This window comes from Balaenoptera ricei, chromosome 1 (genome assembly GCF_028023285.1).
Source record: "Balaenoptera ricei isolate mBalRic1 chromosome 1, mBalRic1.hap2, whole genome shotgun sequence".
Classification (NCBI taxonomy): Eukaryota; Metazoa; Chordata; class Mammalia; order Artiodactyla; family Balaenopteridae; genus Balaenoptera; species Balaenoptera ricei.
In genome coordinates, this window is record NC_082639.1 from 6,821,716 (window position 1) to 6,838,640 (window position 16,925).

The window sequence follows — 16,925 nt, forward strand, 5'->3', positions numbered from 1 at the left end:
TTGCTGCCCTCCCATTCCTGAAGTCTGTCTTCTGCTGGTTAAGTGACCTCAGGACAGAGGGCAATGTAGTGAGGTTTCCATGAAGAAAAATCTATTCAATTTAAAGGACTGAAATTTATTCTGTGGTCACATCCTCCCTATATAGTAAAATGCCCTTTCTTTTAAATCACCTACTTCTCATTATGATAGTAGTTGAGAGTTATTATTATTATTTTAGGTTTTTTTTCTTTTTTTTTGGCCACACCACGCAGTGTGGGATCTTAGTTCCCTGACCACGGATTGAACCCACGCCCTCGGTAGTGAAAGCACGGAGTCCTAACCACTGGACCACCAGGGAATTCCCTATTTTAGGTTTTTACTTACAAAATAAAAAGGCAGCCCAATGCTAGTTCACCCAGTTTTGGTCTGTGAAATCCAGAAGCGTGGAAACCACTGGTGAAAGCTACCTGCCTCATGGGGTTATGAACGTGTTGCCTTGGGGCTGGCAACTCGTCCAATTATGCTCTCCCTACATCAGCTCAGCCTCACGCTGCTCTGCTCTCGCACTTAAAATCCTCCCGGCCAAGACTCAAAACAACACCCAGTGAGCCCTGCCGCGTGCTCTTGGCACCGTGGATACACAGCAGCGAACAAACAGGGTCTGTAGCCCCTCACCGCCATCTCTCTCACTTGCTAACTGCCCTGACCTTGACTGACCTTGATCAGCATCCACGGACCTCCCATCTCCTGACATTTTCTAATGGAGTGACTCTTTAAATTGCAAATCAGATCAGAATTGTCGGACTCAAGTCAACCAGTGACTTCCCGTCACGTTCAGAATAAAATCCCCAGTCCTCCTGGTGGCCTGCTGAGTCTCTGCCAGCCACCGCCTTCCTTTCCCCCTTTCCCTCTCTGCTCCGGCTCCACCAACCTCCCTCGCGAGCTGCGGCCAGCCCTCTCTCACTTCAGGACGTTTGCACCGGGCCGGTGCTTGTGCAGATCCTCTTGTGGCCGCCCCCTCCCTCCCTCCCTCAGGGAGGCCTTCCTCCCCCTCCCTGGAAAGCAGCCGTTCTCCACCTGTCACCCTCACGCTACCCGATCTTTCTTTATCCCACCTCTCACTCAGTGACATGGTTTTCTTCACTGTTGCAGCCCCAGTGCCTGGAACACAGTAGATGATTGGTAAGTATGTGTGTTTCCCCCAAATCTACATCCTTGCTCTTCTGGCTTCAGAGCCATACGGTCAACTTCCTTCTAGATGTCTGCTGTGTGTTCCGTGAGCTCCCCCATCTCAACAGGTCCAAAAATGTTAGTCTTCTCCCAAAACCTGCCACTCAGCTCCCCAAACCATTCGCCACTGGCCCCTGTTAGAAACCTGGCACGTATGCCAGATGCCTCACTTACAGTGGCCGAGTGGCCCTTAAATCCCACCAAGTCTCTCTGAATTCTCCCTCACTTCTCGGCCTCACCACTGCTGGCTTTGCAGGGCCCTCATTATTTCTCACCAATCGGTCTCCCTCCCCAAGTCCTGCCTGGTCTTGTTACTGCAACCGCACTCTCTGAAACTCAACGGTCACGTACCACCGGGTTTATCTTTTTTTTTTTTTGGCTGCGTTGGGTCTTCGTTGCTGCGCACGGGCTTTCTCTAGTTGCGGTGAGCGAGCAGGGGCTACTCTTCGTTATGGTGTGCGGGCTTCTCATTGCGGTGGCTTCTCTTGTTGCTGAGCACGGGCTCTAAGTGGGCAGGCTTCAGTAGTTGTGGCACGTGGGCTCAGTAGCTGTGGTGCACGGGCTTAGTTGCTCCATTGTGTGGGATCTTCCCGGACCTGGGATCAAACCTGTGTCCCCTGCATTGGCAGGCGGATTCTTAACCACTGCGCCATCAGGGAAGTCCCGCCACCTTTATCTTGAGGACAAGGTTCAGGCTCAGTGTGGCTCACAGGGACCTACAGGATCTAGTTCGGGCTTTCTGGCTTCACGTTCACACCAAGCTACCTGGCGTTCCCCTCAAACCCTCTCATCTCTCTGTGCTGTTCCTCGCCTGGAATGACCATTCTTCTCTTTCCTACTGCATTTTCTCCTGGAGAAATCCTTTTTGTCTTTCCTAATTCGCCATCTTCCTTCTGTGCAACCATAGCACCAGGCCCATCTCTTTCTCCTCCTGTTGTATTTTACCAACCCATGTAAATCCACATATCTATAAATATTTCTATGTGTAGCCACCTGTGTCTATATTCAGCTGAACAATATCTCCAACTCTAGTCTATTATCACATGGATCATTCTAGACTCTCTCTCTTGGCTTATCTGTAATTTCTCACTGCAACTGTGAGATGGTTCCCAGCATCTGCCATCCACTTACTTGTTTAATCCCAGTATTCATGTAGAGTGGTCTCTCACTGTATTTTCCCTGTGTGTTTGTCTACAAGATCAACATTCATTCCCAAGCACTTAAAAATAACTAAGTGCTTAATACACACCAGGCACTGATCTAAAAGCTACAAGCATAGTATTTAATTCTCATAACCAACCATGTGAGGCATTTACTATTAGCTCAACCAAAAGGGAAACCGAGGTACAGAAAAACCAAATAAGTTGTCCAAGTGGCTCAATTACTAAGTGGCAGAACCATGGTTGACCCCAGGGAATAGACACACAGAATCATGAACTCCAGGGCCTCCCCTGGTTTAGGGGTGCTGCAGGTAACATGAGCTGAATTAATAATGCCACAGTCCCTTAATTCTGACATTCTGGCCTTACTGTTTCTCAGCACTGCAAGCTGCCATCGATGGTTGTTTTCTGTGCCCCCTCACACTGTAGGTCCCTGTGGCAGAAGGTAAGGATGGTTCAACCACAGCATTGTGCTCTTTAATTTGTCTGGGCCTTCACTACTTTTGTAAGTCATGGAATTCACCACCTGGGGAATCCCCATTCCACCCCCACGAAAGCTGCTCCCAACCCCACCTCTGTCCCACCCGGCCTCTGGCCTCTGCCTCCCTAACTCCCAGGAGAAGATTTCACATCCTGTCAGAAGCCTTTCAGCAGGTGGTCCCTCCACTTTCCTTTCCTACGCCTCAGTTTTCTCCACCTTTTTGTACACGCCCTCTTCACACACACCCCTCTATGAAAGCCTCTAGCTCTGCTGTGTGTGTGTAGGGGGCACTGCCTCCTTCTCCCGACACCCTTCCCTGTCTACCTTCAGGGCCCCTCGGTGTTCGCTATGCACCTTCAGGACCCCTTGGTGTTCGCTATGCACCTGAACACATGCAGAGGCTTCCCCAACCTTAAGTCTTAAAAATCACAACTTAGCGACCACCTCATCTCTCACTCCTCCCCTTCTTTCAGCAAATATCGTCTGAGGGGCCTCCTCCATGCCAGGTTCTTTTAGGCGGTGGGGATTCCGGGATAAACAAAACTGGCCAAACCCCTGCCCTGAAGGGGCTGACACGCCAGTGCAGCCAAGCTGCTTGAAGGAGCAGGGAATGCCCCCCTGCCCTCCACCGGCTCACAGAAAAGCAGCACATCTTGGTGAAAAGTGATCATATTTGTTTTATTGAGTATACAGAGGCAATGCTATTGTCCTCTAATAATATAATTTGGGAACAATAATCTCTGACTTGGTTAAAGTCTCCATAGGGACCTGCTTCCCAGATTCCTAGACATCATTACTTGTGACATCATACTTTTCAAAACTAGTGTTTCTGGAGGTGGATCTCACAAGAGGATGGATTCCACCCTGAACACGTGCCCGTGGCCCCCGGAAGACTACGGGACTGGAGAAGAATTAGTTTCTTTGGCCACATTTGATTCCTTCCATCTCGACACCACGGTAATGGTTTTCATTATAAGAGCCGGTGTTGCCAGGAGCCACACAATGGCTGACCCAGCATGGTTGAAGGACAGCTGCCCGGCATGCCCTGGGGTTGGTGACGGGTCAACCTGGAAAGAGACAGCCTGGCTTTAAGAACTGCACAGAAGCCCTTACGACAGTCCCATCAGGGTCTGCCTTCCACACCGGACTTGTCCTAGTTCTGGATTCATAGCCCAGGAGGGAAGCTCCACGCAGACCTGATTAACAGGCTCCTGCTCTCGAGTTACAGCCCCGCAGTAGAGGGCGGAAAGTCCTTTAGCTCCTCCTTTTCTGGGTGCACCTCTGACACTTTGTTCATCTTGCTGAAGATCTGACTGATTTCTATGAAGGTCTTGGCCTTGGTCTCGGGGACAACCAGGAAGGTGTAGATGGTGGTGAGAAGACATATCACGGCAAAAATGATAAAGCTGTAAGCTCCGAGGCCCACCTGTGGGAGGGGAGAGGGTCCACGTTCTTGAAAAGGTTCTCGATTTACTGCTTGAGTATTTTGTGCATTTGGGGCCCCTGGGTCACACTTACTTGAATGAACGGGAAGATCAAGCCCACAGTGAAGTTGGAGAGCCAGTGGACACTGCCCCCCACCATGTAGGCAGACGGCCGGGAGGACTGCAGGAAGATCTCGGTGATGAGCAGAGCGGGGATAGGACCTGGGGAAGAAGAAGAAGAGCTGTCTTCTCTGCCGGCCGAGCAAGCCCACAAAGGGTCCTGGAGCCCCTGCCCATGCAAGGTTCCAGGGGCATCCGGCCCAAGGCGGGGCAGTGCGTCTCCAGGACTCCTGGTCTCGTGGAGAAGCAGTGTGAGAAGGCCCCTAACAAGAGTCGGGCGCAACAGGCGACATCCTGTGATGTCCCTAAAGGGGGCCCATGACCACCTGTAAGACTCTCTGTGCCAACCACACGGGCACCGTGTTCCAGCCTACACAGGCTGCTTAACTGTCCTCGCTCTAGTCATGCTCTGCCCAAGCCCCTCTGCCACAAGGACACAGGCAGAGAAGCCATTTGGGCCGAATTCGTCCCTCCCTGGAGCCTCTCTAAGGAGCTCAGGCCAGAAGTTTCTAGGGCTGGTGGTACAGGAGAGGGGCAGTGAAACCACAGAACCAGCTCTGGGGTACATACTGGGCCCAAGGGCATGTCCTATGACATAGGAGATGATGCAGGCGATGCTGACGTAGGGCATCCAGGATACTGTGTCCTGTGGGGAGAAAACAGAGTTGGATCACACCTGGCAAAGCGGAGACAACCTGGGACGGGAGCGTCAGGACTCTCGGTTCCCGGAGGGCCAGTAGCTCTGCCTGGGTTGGGAAGGCGGGCGCCTGGCACCCCCCTTCTACAAGCAGCGCCACCTAGATGCCCCTGGAATATCGGCTGGAAGTGGGCAATGCGCTGCTGGGGCGGGGATCAGGGCTGCACGTGATCCCCAGGCAGCGGACTCGCCGTGATAACGCGCATGCGCACGAGGGCGCGCGGCACCCCAGGCCGCACCTTCCTCACCTGCAGAGCCAGGGCGGCCGTCAGCACGCAGCAGGCGGTGCAGCAGATGGAGAAGCCTAGGAGGAGAAGGACTCTCCTCCCCAGGAGCTCCACCACGAAAACCTGGAGGGAAAGGGCGAGGAAAAGTGGGAGGCTCAGCCGGCTCACCTCCCCTGTGCGCCCACCCGCCCGTGTGTGTGTGTGTGTGTCCTTGAATGGCCAGCGGGCCACCGCACTGCCCAGTCCAGGGGCCCCATTTGTCACGCGGTGGCCCTGGCACAGGTGGTGGTCCCCAGTGTGAGACGTTGGAGAAGAGCCACGTCTCACGGCGTAGCTTCCAGAGTGGACGGTGGGGACGGGTCTCCATCTTTAGTGCCACAGGCTACCGCCCCCCCCACCCAAGAGACAGGCTGTCATCTGAGGACAGCCCAGAGGCTAGAGAGGAGGGGACCGAGAGGCACGTCGCCACCGAGATCCGGGCTCCTTCCTGGGCCAAGACTCCCCACTCTCAAGGTGCCCGGGGACACTCACGGCGCAGACGGTCATCAGCACGTTGACTGCGCCTGTGCCCACCGTCACATACTGGACATCCTGTGCTCTCACCCCAGCGCTCAGGTAGATCTGGTCTGCGTAGTAGTAGATCTGGAAGGCCACCCCCGAGGCTGGTGAGGCCGGCCGGGCAGCCTGGACCCCTCGGCGGATGCCTCCCCCCACCCGCCCCCGTGCCTGCCCGCTGCCCCGGCGCCGGCTGCCCTGGTACCGCGTTCACTCCCGACAGCTGCTGGCCGCCCATGAGGACGATGATGGAGATGACCTGCCACCGCAGGGACCTCATTCTGAGCAGCTGCAGCACGGAGATGAAGCCCGCGGCCTTCTCGGCCTTGTCCTCCTCCCGCATCTCCTCCGTCTCGGCGTCCACGTCGTCCCAGCCGCGCAGCCTCCTCAGCGCTGGGGGAGGGAGCAGAGGGGGCGCTGGGGGCTGAACCGCGCACCCCCCTCCCCCCGGCAAAGATGCCGCAACCTGCGTCCTTTCTCCTGGTCTCCTGGGAAAGCCTTACCGTTTTTGGCAGCCGCTTCATCTTTCTTCTGAATCAGCAGGTACCTGGGGCTCTCGGGGAAGAAGGGCAACAGAAGGAGCTGCAGTGCCGCGGGGACCCCGGTCACCCCGAGGAGGATGGGCCAGCCTGCAAGGAAACCAGTCTTAGGTGAGAGCTGGCGCCCCAGCCTCCTCTCCTGCTTCTCTCCGCCTCCTGCCCCACGGAGCAGCTCTGGCCCATCATCCTGATTGGTTTTCTTTGGAGCTGGAACACAGCCTGGGGGTCAGGGTTGGGGGCAGGGCCTTTATCTTTCTCACTCTTCTGTCCCCAGCACCTAGGATGGTGCCTAACGAAGAGCGGACACTCTAAATACTTAGAGAATGGAGGCTGATGAATAGCCACTACCCACCTATCAGATGGACAAAGTGAAAAATTCTGACAACACCAAGCGCTGACGAGAATGTGGGCAGGTGGGAAGTGTCCACACCGATGTGTGGACACGTGGCATCTTTAGGGGACAGTCTGGCAGGAGCTAGTGGTGCTGGACACCCACATGCTCTAACCCAGCAGTCCCGCTCAGGAGCGCACGCCTGGGCCACCAGGACACCGGAAGGACAAGGGCAGAGCAGCACTGGTTATAGAAACAAAACCCAGAAACAAGGCGAATGTCCACACAGTAGAATGGATGCATAAGTCACGGTTCATTCATAAGACGGAATTTTATACTGTGATGAAAATGAAGCAAGTCAGGACAGGAGCCAATCCCACCAATGCGATGTTGGGTGCAATGCGGTTCCACACAACGTGCTTCCATTGTATTAAGTCCGGAAACAGGGGAAATTAACTCTATCTTCTAGAAAAGTGGTGAAACTATAGGGAAGAGTAAGGATGCGATGATCATAAATGTTGGCACAATGGCTCCCTTTGGGGGCGGGAAGGCTGTGATTGAGGGGTGCACAGGGGGCCGGCGTAGTTCTAGTTCTGGACCCTTATATATGTTACATCACTCGATAAAAACGGTTAAATAAGTGAATGAGTGGTTCAGGCTCCTTCTAGGAGCTGTGAACGCCCGACTCACCCCTTTTCTCCTATGCAGGAGGTGATAACTGCAGACATCAGCGTGCCAGGCACTAGAGTCTAATGGCTTTTCACATGTAGCCCACTTCCCCATCATAGCAATGTCAGGAGGCAGGTACCAGGATCAACCCCATGTTACACCTGCAGACACCGAGGCCTGGAGGGCATGTAGCTCCCTTGCCCAAGATCAGTTATTTAGGAGCAAAGCTGAGATTTGAACTCAGGCACATTGAACCCTGAATCCCCATCCTCCCAACGTTCTCCCACCTCTTGGCTCCGAATCCAGGGCCTAGCTGATCCGGGTCCCGCTTCTATCACCCTTGCACAGACTACAGCGAGTATGGACGTGCCTGCCATTCGGGCCGTTGCCGTCTGCCCTCTGGCCCCCACCCTACCCCCTACATTGACACTCTTCTCATGAGATCTCAGTGACCCCTAACCGCCAAATCCAGACACCCTGTTCCGATCTTGACCCCCATGACTTCTATGCAGCCTTTGTGCTGTGACTGCCCACGCACTTCCAAGAACTCTGTTCTCTCTGGCCTTCCTTCCTTCCTGCCATCCTTCCTTCCTTCTTCACTGAGCACCTAGTATGTGCCATAAATTGTGCTGGAGATTCAAAGATGAGGAAGGCCAAGCCCTGCCCTCCACACTCTTGTCTAGAGGAGGGTACCGATGGCTGAATAGTCACCATAAAGGATGGAGGGACAAAGTGAAAGTCCACCACAACACCTGCGGCTCCCTGCATGCCCAAAGAACTTTATGCTTCCATCCCCTCTGCCCACATCTGGAATGCTGGTCCTACCCGCCCCCACAAGCCCAGGCCCTCTCTGAGACCCCCTCCCTGGGTGGAACCATGGCTCCCTCCCACACACCACAGAGCACTTCGCAGGTGCCAGGGATCCGTGGCTGTTTCTGGGTCCAGCTGGTTGGTTACGTGCCATCACCGGGGGACAGGAAGCTAGCTCCTCCACTCCTGGTCCCAGCTCTTTACAAGGGCGATTGAAAGGTGGGAGAGATGGTAGTTAAACTCGGACTCAGGCCTGCACTGCCTGCATTTGTGTCCTAAGGAGACATTGGACATGTGATCCAACTTCTCTATGCCTCAGGTTCTGCACCTGTAAAATGGGTATAATAACAGTACATGCTTCATAGGTTGTTTGGAGGATTAAATGGATTAGATAAAAGACTTCGTGTCTGGCCCATCCATTTTGACTGGTGCTTTGTTAGTGGTGATTTCCCTTTCAGAGGTTCGAGACCCAAGACAAAAAAAAAGGGAGGTCACGCAAAAACAACGACAGTTATGAGTTGCTGTGCACCTACTATGTGCCAGGCCCCAGGCTCTTGGGGTGGGGGAGTGTGGCTTCGAAGTCTGGGTCTGGTGTGGATACCGGCCCTGAGGCTCACCACCTCACCCACGGAGGCTGGGTCTTGTGACCCTCTTTCCTGGTCTGTGATGGGATGACCACGGGCCCCTGGGCAGCTGCATTGCTGGGAGGCTCCAGTGCAATGGTGCCGGAGGCCTTAAGCACAGAGCCTGGCACCCTGGTGGCCGTCATTACCATGCCCCGGGTCCCTGTGTGACAGCCACCAAGCAACCAAGGGAAAGAGAGCAGCACCTCCTGCTCCCTCACAACTCCCTCCTCCGTGTCCCAAGAGGGACTAGAGAACGTCAGTCTGTCTGTCCCCACCAACTTGTTCAGGCCCGCTCTGGGCAACCTCCAGCTCAGCACCGTGGGGTCGGGGCTGTGCGGGGGCCCCGTCGTTCAGAGAGAAAAGACCAGCTCATAGAACGGGCTGGGGGTCTGAGGTGTCCTGAGCTCACCTTCTTCGTTTGCGAGGAGACTCTGAAGACCCAAGATCTGGGCCGCAAGGATGCCGACGGTGATGAAGAGCTGGGGCACCACCCCCAGGGCCCCCCTCAGGTTCTTAGGGGCCAGCTCCCCTAAGTACATAGGGACGACATTGGAAGACAGACCTGGGAGGGAGGGTGAAATAAAGACACCATCAGGAAACATTAATCTGGCAGGGATGAGCTCTGTCTTCAAACACATTTATTCTTCCTCAGCAATCGCATTAGTTGGGCTGAAACTTTCTCAAAACTGCAGGAGTAAGCAAACAACCCCTCTTGCTATTCTTAGTCTTTTAAACTTTAAGAGAAAATAGTCTGACCAAAGAAGTTCATGGACAGCGCATTTGCTTCCAGACTGGTGTCACCTGGGGACACAGGCCAGCCGGACCTCAGGTCTTCCCTCCTGATTGGCTTGGTCTCGGAGAGGAAAAGCCCAGGTGTGGTTAGACTATCTCTTCTCTCTTGCTCCTTGGGGGGGGAAACCTGTTAATAAAAGGCCAAGGACCCCTGCCCACCAGCTTTACCTTCTGAGACTGTATATTACATAATAAGCTGATGCATAGACATTGAAGCACAAGCTTTATTTGTCAGTAAAAATTGAAAAATTAAATATATATTGTAGACTAACTGCATTCTGGGATTTGTGTAATGACTGAACTACTTCTGAATCCTCAGTATTTGAACTTGTTGGTTTTCCCGTCTTACCGATATCTGACCCCCTTACGAATAGGTGAAACTTAATTTTATAGGCTCTAAAGTATTTTCATAGATATTATCCCATTTAGTTCTCCTAAAAGTCCAATGAGAGGTTGGGGGTCTGGGAGGAAGGTCAGGTGGGTTGTTACTGGTCCAAGTATCGCACATGGAGCCAGAGGCAAGCTGATGCTCAGAAAGACGTGGGGTCTGAGACGGAGGCTGTGGCCAAGGGCAGACCAAGGGCGACAGTGTGGGGTGAGGGGAGGCTGGAGCTGCTGGTGATGGGAGGGTATTTTATAGCACTGAGATAAGAGGAAACTGACGGCCAAGTTTTCAAGCTCTGCAATTCTGCCCAAGGACATCTCTGCTTAGTATTTTATTTTATTTTTTATTTTTTGGCTTTTTTTTTTAAACATCTTTATTGGAGTATGATTGCTTTACAATGTTGTGTTAGTTTCTGCTGTATAACAAAGTGAATCAGCTATACATATACATATACCCCATATCTCCTCCCTCTTGCATCTCCCTCCCACCCTCCCTATCCCACCCCTCTAGGTGGTCGCAAAGCACCGAGCTGATCTCCCTGTGCTATGTGACTGCTTCCCACTAGCTATCTATTTTACATTTGGTAGTGTATATATGTCCATGCCACTTTCTCACTTCATCCCAGCTTACCCTTCCCCCTCCCCGTGTCCTCAAGTCCATTCTCTACGTCTGTGTCTTTATTCTTGTCCTGCCCCTAGTTCTTCAGAACCTTTTTTTTTTTTTTTTTTTTTAGATTCCATATATATGTGTTAGCATACGGTATTTGTTTTTCTCTTTCTGACTTACTTCACTCTGTCTGACAGACTCTATGTCCATCCATCTCACTACAAATAACTCAATTTCGTTTCCTTTTATGGCTGAGTAATATTCCATTGTATATATGTGCCACATCTTCTTTATCCATTCATCTGTTGATGGACACTTAGGTTGCTTCCGTGTCCTGGCTATTGTAAATAGAGCTGCAGTGAACATTGTGGTACCTGACTCTTTTTGAATTATGGTTTTCTCAGGGTATATGCCCAGTAGTGGGATTCTGCTTAATATTTTAAAAGGGACATCACTGTTCATTAATTAATATCAATTCTTTCTGATTTTCAGACAAAGAGGGACAGTCTTTAGAGCAGCTCTTAGGTGTCTTGTGTGGTGGACGGGGGGACCTGGCAGCCCCAGTGCCCAAAGGGCTATGGAGAAAGCGAGGCCCTTGTGTTGCCCGGTCACCATTCAGGCCCTGGTGGCCGCTTCTCAAGGCCAAGTGCTTCTGAACTTAGTTAACAGCAACACTGGAGAGACAAACACCAGGAGGTTTGTGAAGAGATGGGATTCCCTTCATGCTGGTGGAGGACAGTCTCATTCTGTCTTAAAACAACTCCACGGGGCAACCCCCGGCCAGCTTGTTCTGACACCAAAGTCAGAGAAGCAGCTTTTAAAGTTTAAATTCCATTAGTGAAAGTCTGAAGTGTTCTTATCAAAGATGTTGACTAACAGCAAACCAGCAAACTGAGCATCTGGGGGTCCAAGCTGCATTGACCCTGAACCCCCAAGGTCAGAGTGGCCGTTTACTTCGTTTTTAGGGTGTCTAAGTACCACAGGGCTTGATGACACCCTTTCCTGACTTTTCAGGAATTACGTGAAGGAATGAACAGCAAATAGATTAGGCTTCCGCTGGAGTTCTTCAAGTATGACCTGAAGACACAGGGGGTTCCTGACACCTTTCAGGGGGTCTGTGAGATCAAAACTGTTTTCAGAACCGTCCTGAGATGTTACTTGCCCTTTTCATTCTCATTCCCTGACCAGTTTTCCAGAGATCACATGCCCTCTGACATCACACCAACAGAACACAGAAGCAGGTTTGAGAGTCTGGCCGTCTTCTGTTAAGCCAGACATTCAAGAGATTTGCAAAAACGTAAAGCAATACCACTAAATTATTTTGTTTTAGAAAATAGAATTATTTTCATAAAGACATGTAATGGGCTTATTATTGTGATCTTAAAATGAATTAATACATTTCTTGGTTACAATTTCTAACATGGTAAATATTGATCAGTATCACGCATACGAGCAAAAGCTCCTTAGAACCCTCAATCATTTTAAGAGTGTAAAGGGGTCCTGAGGCCAAAAAGTTTGAGAACTGTTGACCAGAAGTCATGCTTATTTAAAAGCAAAGGTTGGTTGGGAATTCCCTGGCGGTCCAGTGGTTAGAACTCCATACTTTCACTGCCGAGGGCCTGGGTTGGGGAATTAAGATCCGGAAAGCTGTGTGGCATGGCCAAAAAAAAAAAAAAAAAAAAAAAAAAAGCAAAGGTTGGGATGTTAAACTGTGATTTTTCTATTGGAGCCTAACATTTCTATTTTGGAACCAACTCTGAATTGTTGGCTGTCAATAGAAACGTGACAGCACCTGCCCACTGCCGACAACTTCTAGGAATCGTCCATTTTTCATAAAGCTGAGCTTGGCTACAGGGAAAACCTGCAGGAGCAGGGCCAGGCACCTCGGGGCTCCTGCCCAGACGGTAGATAAGTGTCCAGGTGCTCTCAGGGAAAGCTAGACTGAATGAAGTTTGCCAGGGGGCCCATCAGTCCCTCCTTGAGGTGACCTCTTCTCTCTTCGGGAATCTTGTTTTCCTCTTTATCTCCCCAGCCCTGCAATCGCTCGCCACTTCCCCCAATACCAGGCTCCTTGCTGTCTCCTCTATTGTCAGTAAACTCCAGGGAAGGGGTTTGCTGACATCCGGCCAAATTTTCCCTTCTTCATCCCGATCCCCGTGCTTGGAAGGAGAACGAGTCACTTGGCAATGCCACAGCCTGGTGGGGGGCGAGTGAAGCGCCCAGGGTGCAGCATTTCCAGGGGCGCTTACCCTTGGGGGCCCACCCTGCAGTGCATGGCCCCGAGAGTGGGCACCTCGCTTGCCTCGACGGCCCTGGCCCTTCTGCCTACAGAGGAAGCCAACCTGGAGGAAGGCCACAGCATGGCTGAATCATGTCTCTTCAGTCTGAGGCCATCATGGGGGAATTTTCTATAACCAGGGAAACCCGGCCTGGGCAGAATGGCTTTGGAGAGGTTACTACCATTAACTCTTTTCTGGTACAGGGATTCATGCATTTGATAATTTCTCAAGCTTTTTTGACCACAACTCACGGTGCAAAATACAGAAATACATTTTACATCCAACTTGGTTCTCACATACGTATAAAGATAAAGAACTGAAACGTTTCAAAAGACAATCCTTATCCTTACTACATGTGACACAGTCTACCCTAGTTAAAAAAAGAAAATACTGTTTGCTAAACAGATGTCACCACCCACCAACTGATCCTGAGACAGGCTGGGACCTGGGACCCTTTGCTGCAGTGTTTGCACCTGGACAAACATCTCCTTGAGCAACCAGCTACAAAGAAACTATAAGGGACTAAAAATAACTATGTGCATGTGTAGTTGCGGCAAATTATGGACAAAAAGATACAAAAAGACCCAAAAAAACCCCAACTGTCACCTCTGAAGAGCCAGGAGAAAACACTGGATGTCTGGAGCAGAAGCAGGGTACTGCGCATGCCCCCTGCACTCAACAGCACAAAGGGGTGGGCAAAACGCCTAAGCCACTCCTCTGGCCTGATGCCTGGACACACCTCTTCCCTCACCCCATAAGGAACCAGCTCGCCCCCGCCTCGGGGAGTGAGCAAGGGAATTTGTTACTTGTTTTTGCTCCCTCCTGCGGCCGCAGGGGCCCCAACAAAGCCTTGCCTGAATATCTTGTCTGGCCTCTAGTCAATTTCTGTTGATTGGGGAAGGCCAAGAACCCTGGTCAGTATCAGTCCCGACCTGCAGTTTAGAAAACATTGAGATAAAGGATTGGTTGGAAGGACCAGTCCGGTCCTAAGATTCTGTATCTCAGTCTTTCAAAGAACAGCTTTCTTCACAGGAAACTCCACAGTGAAGATCTGCCCGCGGTCCACACACATCCCTATAACGCAGGGGCTTAAGCGTCTACCCACAGCAGAGGTGTAGGAACAGCTTGAACCTGTATGCTTCAGAGACCCCAGATTGGTTCAGACCCCAGGTGCCTGTTCTCCCTCCCTCTGACCATCCCGAATCACAGTAATGGTTTACCTGCACATATTCCCACCAAAAGTCTGGACACAATGATCATCTCAAATGACCTGGCAACTTCACTGCATCCCATTAAGATCGCAGGCACGATGGAAAAGATGTTGTTGAACAGCAAGGTTCCTTTTCTGCAGAGGACAAAATACCAGTTGGTTTGGTTTAAGGATTTGCCACTCCTTTAACAAATGTTTGCCGAGCATCTACTCAGTTACAGCAGTTGCTGTTCTGTTGTTCGATTTGCTGTTGACATAAGATGGATACAGGTCCAGTTCATGGCCTGGTGTGGGGATATTCTCTGTGGGAGCAGATGTAAATGACCCCAGTGCAGAGGGCATCAGTAGTGGGGAACAGAGGGAAAGGCTCGCATATTACAATACAGTAAAGGGTTCTGCAACCACAAACTAACATGATTTTAGTGTAATCTTGAAACCCAGACTGGATGAGGGCATTAAAGGAAAGGTTTAGGCCAATCTCACCTATCAACATAGATGTGAAAATCCTAAGTGAAATATTAGCCAATTGAATTCAACAGCATATATAAGAATCTTTCAAGGTTAAAAACACCATATTAAAGATTGTACTGGGGAAAAATATAGGATTATCAATTGACGTAGCAAAGCAAGTCAATAAAATTTGATATCTATCATGATTTAAAAAAAAACTTAACAAACTATAAAAATGAGGGAACTTAATGTAAGCTGATAAAGGGTATCTCCTGAAAACCTATAAAAAAATCAAACTTAATACAACTTACAAAGCAGTCCAATTTAAGTCAAGACTAGAGTTGGACTTGGGCCCTGGAGAGCCAGACAAAGGCACAGGGAAAGCTTCTCTGGAGCAGCCCCTCCCATTGGGCTCTCCAGGAGTCCCCCAGCCAGGGACCCCCACCCCCTGAGATGAAGCATCACCATTACAAGACACACAAAACAATCCACCACCTGCAAGAGCCTGCACATACAAATAGCACAGCTTCAGACAACAGGATTAGATAGAAGCCATAAAATATGTTTTAAATGAGTAGTGTCATAAAATAAGGAATCAAAAGGGTACTATAGAAAGAACAAGAACATATATAAAACAGAACTATCCAAAACAATAGCAAAAAAAGATAGATTTTAAAAGCAAATGAATAAAGCTTAGAAATGAAAAATATAGTCATTGAAATAAAAACGTAGTAGGTGAATTGCAGCTGAGGAAAGAATTAATGAATAGGAAGGCAGACATGAGGAAGTTACACAGAAAGCAACACAGAGAGAGAGAGAGAAGATGGGAAGTATGACAGATTAAGATAGGGAGGATTATAATATCACTAGTCACAGCAGCCAGAAGGTGGAAGCAACCCAGATGTCCATCGACAGATGAATGGATAAGCTAAATGTAGTACATTCATACAACAGAGTATTATTCAGCCTTAAAAAGGAAAGAAATTCTGACACGTGCTACAAGATGAATGCACCTTGAGGGCATTAGGCTAAGTGAGATAACTCAGTCACAAAAGGACAAATCTTGTAGGATTCATTCATATGAGGTCCCTACAGTAGTCAAATGCACAGAGACAGAAAGTTGATTGGTGACTTACGGGAAGACAAGAAAGGGGAGTTATTGTTTAATGGGTACATGGTGTCCATTTTTGTAAGATGAAAAGTTATAGAGATGGGTGGTGGTGATGGTTGCACAACAGTGTGAATGTACTTAATGCCAAAAACCTGTACACTGGACTTCCCTGGTAGCGCAGTGGTTAAGAAGTCACCTGCCAATGCAGGGGACACGGGTTCGAGCCCTGGTCCGGGAAGATCCCACATGCCACGGAGCAACTAAACCCCTGCGTCACAACTTCTGAGCCTGTGCTCTAGAGCCCACGAGCACAACTACTGAGCCCGCGTGCCACAACTACTGAAGCCCATGTGCCTAGGGCCCATGCTCCGCAACAAGAGAAGCCACCGCAATAAGGCTGTGCACTGCAAAGAAGAGTAGCCCCCGCTCACCACAACTAGAGAAAAGCCTGCAAGCAGCAACGAAGACCCAACGCAGTCAAATAAATAAATAAATAAATAAAAATTAAAAAAAAAACAAACCTGTACACTTAAAAGTTGGTTAAAATGGTAAATTTTATGTTATGTATATTTACCACACTTTTTTTTTTTGCCGCACCACGTCACTTGTGGGATCTTAGTTCCCTGACCAGGGATCAAACCCGGGCCCTGGCAGTGAAAGCGTGGAGTCCTAACCACTGAACCACCAGGGAATTCCCACCACAACTTTTGAAAAATAGTTTTTTAAAGAAGTCTTTTTACAGACAACAACAACAACAAAGGCACGGAGGAACTTCCAGAAGAATATAGAAAATGGAGGAGAGGAAATATCTGTAGAAATGATGGCTGAAAACTTTCCAGAACTGATGACAAAGACATGAAACCTCAGACAAGGAACCGCCATGAGTTCTGGGATAAATAAATCAGCCACAGCTTGCTCATGAAAAGGAAGATTCAACAGTGTAAGGATGTTTAGTTTTCCTCCAATTAAGTGATAAATCCAAATAAATTCCAAGCAGAACCCTTTTTCAGGGATTTTGATAAGCTGATTTTAAAATTAACACAGAAGACTAAAGGAACATGAATAACTAAGATAAATTTGAGAGCAAGTGAGTTTTTACATGGAAAAAAATTAAAATAAAATTGGCCTTCCCTCACCACTCACCTACTAAATACAAAATAAAATTCCAGATCTATCTGGGAAAGACAAAATTGTAAAATTATTTTTTTAATTATAGAAGATTATCTTTATGACGTCTGGTAGGG

The 16,925-nt window shown here is 49.8% G+C and overlaps 1 protein-coding gene across 3 annotated transcripts in view; it reads right to left on the reverse strand.

The window, feature by feature from the left end:
* Positions 1-3,507: 3,507 nt before the first annotated feature.
* Positions 3,508-16,925, reverse strand: part of SLC2A5 (solute carrier family 2 member 5) — a 60,486-nt gene continuing 47,068 nt past the window's right edge. For 2 of the 3 annotated variants that reach the window (XM_059912172.1, XM_059912120.1), the window contains 9 exons: positions 14,131-14,255; positions 9,258-9,410; positions 6,377-6,502; positions 6,079-6,266; positions 5,850-5,960; positions 5,340-5,441; positions 4,965-5,040; positions 4,369-4,496; positions 3,508-4,276 (listed from right to left, as the gene is read on the reverse strand). In XM_059912172.1, the coding sequence (XP_059768155.1) occupies positions 4,073-4,276; positions 4,369-4,496; positions 4,965-5,040; positions 5,340-5,441; positions 5,850-5,960; positions 6,079-6,266; positions 6,377-6,502; positions 9,258-9,410; positions 14,131-14,255 (1,213 nt within the window). In that variant the 3' untranslated portion in view covers positions 3,508-4,072. The remainder of the gene's footprint in view (positions 4,277-4,368; positions 4,497-4,964; positions 5,041-5,339; positions 5,442-5,849; positions 5,961-6,078; positions 6,267-6,376; positions 6,503-9,257; positions 9,411-14,130; positions 14,256-16,925) is intronic. The other variant, XM_059912140.1, reaches the window with a different exon arrangement.